The following is a 9244-nucleotide window of genomic DNA, read 5'->3' on the forward strand; positions in this document are numbered from 1 at the left end:
GACTTCAAATTGGCTATGGTGACATTTTAGACTGTCCACTATCAGTGTGCCAAATTATACAACTTTCCTGCAAGCGGTTCTATTGGCTGCCATAGACTTCAACAGCGGAAGAAGAAACGGAAGAATAACAAGAACGCTAACGGATACAATAGGTGCCTTCGCACCTTTGGTGCTTGGCCCCTAAATATGTATTTCGTTTTACATGTTACACCACATGACATTTTTAAAGAAATTGTTCAAAAATGAAAATGAAAATCATTTACTCACCCTCATGTCGTTCCAAACCCGTGTAAGTTTCTTTCTTCTGCTGAACATGAAAGATTATATTTTGAAGAATGCTAGTTACTTATGCATAAACTTACTAAGGTTTTGAACGGCATGAGAGTGAGTAAATATTGACAAAATTTAAATTTTTGAAAGAACTATCCCTTTAACATTTGAAAAAACTATGTCTGGCAAGAATGAAAAACAAACAAACAATCATTATTCATCCTTATAACTACCACACACACAAAATCTGACCTTATAACTGCTAATGCTACTAAAAAATGTTGGTCGCACCACATGACTTCGATTTGGCGGAAAAATTTAGATATGTTACATGTAAACATCTCAGCTATTTCACTGATAATTGTTGCATTTTTCTTTTTATGCCTTTATAACAAAGGCAAGATTAATTCAGATTGTAAATTGTCAGGTGGCACAACTCCCCAACAAAAATAATGATATTTATGAATTAATAACTCATGATATGTGATATAAAAAAAATACTATACTTGGGAAAATATATTCAAAAACACTCCCATGTATTCAAGATGTAAGAAAAATGTTTTCACTTGATGGTTACGCCACATGACATTTTTAAAGAAATAGCTCACCCAAAAATGAAAACTAACACAGGTTTGGAACGACATGAGGGTGAGTAAATAATGACAAATTTTTCATTTTTTGGACAACCATTTTTTAAATGTCATATGGTGTAACTGTCAAGCAAAAAGAAAAACATTTTTCTTACATCTTGAATACAAGTCATTGAATAGAAGCTTTAAAATAAAATCACTTGAAACTTAAAGAATACATTTCTAAGAACTAAAAACAAGATGTTTATATGACTCTTATAATAACACAGTGACCCCAGAATGTACAGATTGCAGGAGGAACATCAAAGTAAAAAGAAAAAATGCAACACTGAAAATAAGAGGTTTTCTGAGTGTGTGTGTGTGTGTGTGTGTGTGTGTGTGTGTGTGTGTGTGTGTGTGTGTGTGTACCTGGTATTCATCACGTTGTGGGGACCAAATGTCCCCACAAGGATAGGAATACCAGTAGATTTTGACCTTGTGGGGACATTTCTCAGGTCCCCATGAGGAAACAGCCTTATAAATCATGCACAATGAGTTCTTTTTGAGGAAGTAAAAGTGTGCACAATCTCCTGTGAGGGCTAGGTTTAGGTGTAGGGTAGGTGTAGGGCGATAGAAAGTACGGTTTGTACAGTATAAAAAACATTACGCCTATGGAATGTCCCCATAAAACATGTAAACCCAACGTGTGTGTGTGTGTGTGTGTGTGTGTGTGTGTGTGTGTGTGTGTGTGTGTGTGTGTGTGTGTGTGTGTGTGTGTTATAGAGAAGTGTGTACTCACTGGCATGGTTTGACTGCCGTGCAGGGCGCTGATTGCGGACTGAGCTTCGGCGTGTGTGGAGAACTTTACAAAGGCGCAGCCTGATAGAAAAAAGACACACACAAAGGCACACAAACACTTTAACCACAGTGTAGAAAAGCACATTAAAACACTGGAGAGGCAGAAAGCCCTCCAACGGTAAGCAAGCGGCTCCTCTAGAGACTGTGCTGATGCGAAAAGCGTGCTATTGACTGCCACATGCCCATCTATGCAAACAAAACGCAAAATACGGGATAATTGATATCGTTTTAAACGCCGCCATAGATACTCATCACGAGAATTCAAACCCATTTAGGATTCAAGAGCAGTCGTGTTGCAAGCCGTTGAAGAAGCTGTCAAAATATTAAGGATATGCGCCGCATACAAGCGTAGCATGTTTCATACAGTTTTTTTTTATTAAAGAACTAAGCTCTTTTTAGGCAAAAAAAAAAAAAAAACAGGGTTTGAAATAAAACACATTAGGAGCTAAATGAAATGTAGTTTTCTTGACTCATTGTACAGGAAATGTTTTGACATCTATCTTTTTCTTCTCTTCCATAAGACTGGATGTATTCAGAGATCCACCCCCTAAGTAGCAGAAATAATCCTACAGCAATTTTCGTAACACTGGCACGGGGAAAACTTGCACTCCCACAGTGCTTTTCCAAATGCCAGGCTGTATTAGCGTCTTACAGTGTCCCTAAAGCCTCGGTGGGCAAACAATGGAGTCTATAAAAAGTTTAATGCTCAAATATGTGGTTTTTCTCCATCTCTTAAGAGCCTTCGGTGTTGAATGAGCGACAACTCAGAACAAACTGTTGGTTCTTGGAAAGCATAAAATGTCAATATTTAATTTTAACATTATATTTAACAATACTCAAAGATAAAGGTATTATTTTATCTGCTGGAAATTATTGGATTGGGAAAAGTGGGTGTTAATATTTTAGTTTAAGGTTTTAAAAGAAGTCTCATTAAGGCTGCATTTATTTAATTAAAAAAATATAGTAAAACCAGCATTATTTTAAATATTGTTACAATCTAATGTGTGTGTGTGTGTGTATATATATATCTCATCAATGTTGAAAACAGTTTTTGCTGCTTATTATTTTTGTGAAAACAGCAATACATTTATTTATTTGATTCTTTGAAGAATAAAAACGTCAAATAACAGCATTTTTAATTAAAAATATCTTGTGTAAAATTATAAACAAAAATAAAATGATAAATTCTGATCAATTTAATGTATCCTTGCTAAAAAGTATTATTATTATTATTATTATTATTATTATTTTAATCATACTTAAATCAAAATAGTTTCTGAAAAAGTGTCACTAAGGCTGCATTTATTTGATTTAAAAATAGAAGTAAAAACATTAATATTGTGAAATATTGTTAAAAATATTTTTTAAAAAACAAAAAAAAAATTTTAAAAACATTTTTTGCTGTTTATTATTTTTGCGAGAACAGTGATAAAAAATCTTCCTATTAAATATTATTATTATTAAATCATACTTAAACCAAAATAGTTTCTGAAAAAGTGTCACTAAGGCTGCATTTATTTGATTTAAAAAACATTAATATTTTGAAATATTGTAAAAAACAAAAAAGTTTTTACATTTTTTTTGTTGTTTATCATTTTTTGTAGAACAGTGATAGATTTTTTTTGATTCTTTGAAGAATAAAAATATAAAATAAAAATGGAAAAAATAAAATAAAATAAATAACAAAAAAAAATCTTACTATTAAATATTATTATTATTAAATCATACTTAAACCAAAATAGTTTCTGAAAAAGTGTGTTAACATTTAAGATTGTTCATGTTTTGAAAGAAGTCTCACTAAGTCTGCATTTATTTGATAAAAAATACAGTAAAAACATGAATATTGTTGTCAAATATTGTTACAATCTAATGAAAATAGTTGAATATATTTTAAAATGCAATTTATTCCTTTTATGGCAAAACAGCCATTACTCCAGTCTTCAATATCACACAATGCTTCATAAAATGCGTATTATATTTTAATATTTATGCTAATATATATATTTAATATTTATCATAAATGTTGGAAACAGTTTTGGCTGCTTATTATTGGTTTTTTTTTAGGATTTACCTTTTTTTCTATTCATCTTTAATTGAAAATATCTTGTGTAATAGTCTTACGTAATAATATAAATTAAACTAAAATGATCAATTTTGATCAACTGAATGTATTCTTTCTAAAAAAAAGTACTATTATTATTATTTTTATTCAACCTTAAACCAAAATGATTTCTGAAGGATCATGTGACACCGAAGACTGGAGAAATGGCTGCTGAAAATTCCAATGTAACGCCACAGAATAATGATTATATATATATATATTTTTTAATAACTGAAAATTAAAAAGTTATTTTAAACTATAATAAAAGTTCACAATATTACTGTTTTTACTGTATTATATTTGATTAATCAAGCAAAGTTTGGTAATAATTAGTGCTGTCAAACTGATTAATCACGATTAATCGAATAAAAAAATAGTAATTGAATCAAAAAGTGTTTACATAATGTATATGTGGGTATATATAGATGCGTGCACACACACACACACACACACACACACACAGCATACACACATTTTTTTTTGCCACAAAAAAGTAATTAATCGTGATTAATTGCATCGAAAATACAAGTGTTTACATAATGTATGTCTGTATATATATATATAGATATATATATGGATACACACACACACACACACACACACACACACACACACACACACACACAGTATGTAAACACTTTTATTTTGGATGCGATTAATCACGATTAATCGATTTGACAGAACTGCTCACAATAAAGCCCAGAAGTGTGTATAAGAAGCTCAAAGCTCAATTTCATGTTGACTGCTAATACAACATCATACCATAAAATGTGACATAACCTCACCTTTACTATTTCCATCCGGACCTCTTAGCACAGTGCACTCCTCGATGACTCCATAGGGCTCGAAAAGACGGTACACGTCCTCCTCCGTCTGCTGTTTGTTCAGCATCCCGACGAACAGCTTCCTGTCTTCTGAAGCAAAGAAAAACAGAACGAATGAAACGACTAACGTAACCTCTCACCTCCCCATTACCCACATACATTACTATTGTAAGCACAGCCCAAATACTACTCAGACTTTTGGTCCTTGGCCAGCATGGGCAAACAGGGACTGCTTTTGCTTGGCCCATTTAGCTTGCGGAATGGAGTCACAGCAGTAATTGTTCCTCGTGCCAAGTCTGTTCATTTTAATTTGGGGGATAATTGGGTTCAACCCCATGTTGGAAATGCTGGGTAGGCCTGAGGTGATAGCACTAAGCTGTCGTGCTTAGAGGCCTGGTTTAATAGGAAGAAGCAGGCTGCGAAGAGACGACGCTTTCTACGAAACTCTGGAGGGTGTAGATAGACTGAGAGTGTCGCTACCGCTGACCTGGAATTCAGACTAATGCGAGCTGTTTTGGTCCTGTTCGGTGTTTAGTTTATGGTAATTGGGTGTCTTCACGGATAATGCTTTCTTTGACTGAGCTGCAATCTTGAATGTTATACAAATTTGATTATCACAAATTATAAAGGGCACTATGCCAAGTGATACTAGCCAAATCTTTTCATAGCCTGACAACTTTTGCAAAAGAATCACAGTGGCATTTTCTATCAAATATTATAAGGGTTAAAAGCATCATATCCATTCAAACTCATTTGCAATTAAAAATCAAGATTATTGAAATAAAAAAAGATAGATAAAAGAAGAGATAGATAGATAGATAGATAGATAGATAGATAGATAGATAGATAGATAGATAGATAGATAGATAGATAGATAGATAGATAGATAGATAGATAGATAGATAGATAGATAGATAGATAGGCTGATAAAATGATTTACTGACTCACTTTTTATTTTCCTAAATGTATCACTGCATTTGACCGAATAAGCTGACTAAATGATTCAAATACAGACAGACAGACAAACAGACAGACAGACAGACAGACAGATAGATAGATGATAGATAGATAGATAGATCTAAAATGTATCTATTGAATTTAGAACAAATCAGCTGAGTAAATGATTCAATGACTCATTACTAATTACTACTTCAATGATTCAGTGCATTTGAATGAATCAGCTGTTAAAATTAATTAATGACTCACTTGTTCTTTTCTTAAATGTATTCGTTCCTTTGAACTTTGGCTAACTAAATGATTGGATGGATGGATGGATGGATGGATGGATGGAATCTCGAACAGACACTTGGTTCTGTTGCTGAATAACTCAGTGTTTTTGAACGAATCGGCTGATAAAATGATTTAATGACTCACTTTTTCTTTTCCTAAATCTATTACTGCTTTTAAACAAATGATTCAATGTTTTGTTAGATAGATAGATGAGTAAATAATTCAAGAAAATAATGAGAATGAGTAAATAATTAAATGGTTCATTCTTAAAGACACTTCTGTTGCTGAATAAATCCGCGTGTTTGAACGAACTGGCTGCTAAAATGATACAATGACTCACTTGTTATGTTCCTAAATGTATCAGTGATTTTAAATTAATCGATTGACTAAATGATTCCATGTTATGGACGATAAATAGATTAAGTAGAGAGATGGAACAAATCTCGAACAGACAGAAAGAATTTCAAACAAATCGACTGAGTAAATGATTCAATGATTCATTGCTAGAGATCCTTGGTTCTGTTGCTGATTGATTCAGTGCTTTTGTACGAAATAGCAGATAAAATGATTCAATGACTCACTTGCTCTGTTCCTAAATGTATCACTGCTTTTGAATGAATCAGCTGACTAAATGATTCAATGTTTTGTTCATAAATATAGATACCTCTTGCTAAAAACAAACAAACAAAAAACAGCTGTCTGAATAAATCAAATCTTTCTATTAAATGACAAAACCAGTCTGAATTATTTGCCTGATTTTTCAACAATTCATTCTTATCAAATCTTCGAGTCAAATCTTTTTACTGAATGACAGAACATGCTTAAATATTTTCATATTTGTAAGCAAATCATTCCTCTGAATCACAAAATGTGTCTATAAATGATTGTGAGTTACTAGTGAATAAATCAGTCTAGTGAGTCAAATCCTTTTATTGAATCACAAAACTAGTTTGAATGATTTGGCAGATTTCTGAACAAATCATTGTTTTGAGTTTTTTTTTATAAATGAATCACAAATCCTGTCTAAATTATTTAGACTGATTGGTGAAAGAATCATTCGTTTGAGTCAAATATTCTCATTAAACCACAAAAATCAGTCTAATTGAGTCAAAACTTTTTACTGAATCAAAATCCGTCTGTCTGAATGAATCAAATCTTTTGATTGAATCACAAAATAATGGCAACCAATCATTCTTTTTAGTCAAATCTTCCGATTTAATATTAGTCTGAATGACTTTTTTATTTGATTGATTACATTAAGAATTGCAAATATTTTTGTATAACCATAAAGTTTGGTTTATGTTAGTGCAAACAAAGTGGAGATTTATGCCTCAGTGCGAAAAAAAAATTATTATGATGAAACAGCCTTTAAACATGAAATATAATTGAATTCTACAGACACAAATAGATAAAGGGCAATAAAATAAACACTTCAATGTGTATTTTGGATGAAATAACATTATGAATAGACACAATCTCAAAAGAGACCAATGAATTATGATTGATATGATTGATAATTGGTCATTTTTTGCATAATTTTCTTTTCTTTCAAAAACCAAAGTTGGGAAAAAAAATAAATCAAGTGTTTTACAGCCTCAACAGATTAAGTGCAAACCAACTAAACCGACAACTTTATCACTGCATTGATCTTTCTGAATATATGTCAAAAGGATGGATGTGTCTATTGAGTTTCCCATAGTCCTCAGATGCCGCGATGTCTCCGACACGCACGTATTAATATTCCTTGATTCGCTCTGGAACCTGGCCGGCTCCGTGTCTCGCCGCGGCCGTGACGCGCTCTAAAATAATCACGAGTGTCAGCACGTTGTCTTTGCCCTGTGCGCTCTTTATCGTTTGTGGCAGGATCAGAGGGTATGTATCAAAATAGAGGCGATGCATTGTGACATCTGTCACGTTACATCGGAGAGCATTTATCTGAAAAAAAAGAAGGCCCTGAACTGGAAAATAAAAGGGCAGGATGGGCCTTCCACAACGCCTGAGGGGGATCTTGCGATCCGGAGGTGGGCTGGTAACGTTCCTGGACGAATTCGCATAGATGTGGCCTTGAGGTCTTGCCGTGCTCCTTGTGACGTCTCGGATCTGGGAAACGGGTGATGGGACTCTGTCCGGATTGGATTAATGTACGCAGCTGACCTGTATGAATTTAATATCGCATGTGCTTCAGCTCAATATTTATGCCACAAGCGCTGCTGGGGTAGCATGCTTTAAAATACACCCTTGCGGCTGTCCGACGGCTGACAGCTGAATGGAATAATACTTATGGGCGGAAAGAGTGTATCTGCAACACATGCTGTAAATCAGTATATATAGTGGAGACCATGCTGAGGATACACCTTCAAAGAATAGTTGAACCAAAATTTAAATTCTCTGTCTTTTCAAACATGTGTGAATTTTTGTGGAAAAAACAAAACAAAAACAAATACATTTTAAGGACTCTGCTGGTCGATCCTGTCCACGCAGTTTTAATAAATGAAGACTGGAAGCTTCAATCTCTCAAAAATGGCATACAAGCACCATGAAATGCCCATAAATGTGGTCCATACGACTTCTGAGGTTGCGCAAAAGACTAACGTGAAAAACAGATCCAATTTTAAGTTGCTATTCATTGAAAATATTGACATCCGCGCTCTCATTGGTGCGGTCAGTCACAAGAAAAGTATTCAGAAGCGAAGTAACAATGTTTGAAATCTTTCCAATCTTTTTCTTTTCAATGAATCTCAAAACTGGTTTAAATGATTTGTCAGATTTGTCTTATTTTTATGAATCATAAATCCTATCTAATTGATTTGTCTGATTGTTGTTTGAGTCAAATATTATCATTTAATCACAAAAGCAGTCTGAATGAGTCAAATCTTTTCAGTGAATAACAAAAGGTCTGTTTGTATGAATCAAATCTTTACATAAATCACAAAAGCAGTCTGAATGAGCCAAGTCTTTTCACTGAATCACAAAACAGGTCTGAATGATTTGTGAACAAATCAATCAAATCAAATCTTTTACACCACAAAATCAGTCTGAGTAAGTCAAAACATTTTAATTGAATCAAATATTTATTAATCACCAAAACATTCAAGAAGTCATTCTACACCTAAATATTTTCAATTTTATAAATTTGTAAATAAACTATCCTTTTGGGTCTTTTTTTCTGAATTATAAAATGATTTTTGTCTGATTCTCTGTCTGTTCTTTGTCTGACAAATCATTCTAAAGATTCAAACCTTTTTTTTTTGGAATCACAAAACCAGTCAGAATGACTTGTCTGATTTGCGCAAAAATAAAAAAATAAAAAATTAAATAAATATATATATATATATATATATATATATATATATATATATATATATATATATAGTCAAGCCCGAAATTATTCA

General features: G+C 32.8%; 1 protein-coding gene across 1 annotated transcript in view; it reads right to left on the bottom strand.

Moving 5' to 3' along the window:
• celf5a (cugbp, Elav-like family member 5a) overlaps window positions 1-9244 on the bottom strand; it is a 327723-nt gene that overhangs the window by 67326 nt on the left and 251153 nt on the right. The window contains exons 4-5 of the mRNA XM_073844616.1: window positions 4584-4712; window positions 1639-1718 (exon numbers count right to left, since the gene is read on the bottom strand). Coding sequence (XP_073700717.1) covers window positions 1639-1718; window positions 4584-4712 — 209 coding nt within the window. The remainder of the gene's footprint in view (window positions 1-1638; window positions 1719-4583; window positions 4713-9244) is intronic.

The sequence above is a fragment of the Garra rufa genome, chromosome 7 (genome assembly GCF_049309525.1).
Source record: "Garra rufa chromosome 7, GarRuf1.0, whole genome shotgun sequence".
NCBI lineage: Eukaryota > Metazoa > Chordata > Actinopteri > Cypriniformes > Cyprinidae > Garra > Garra rufa.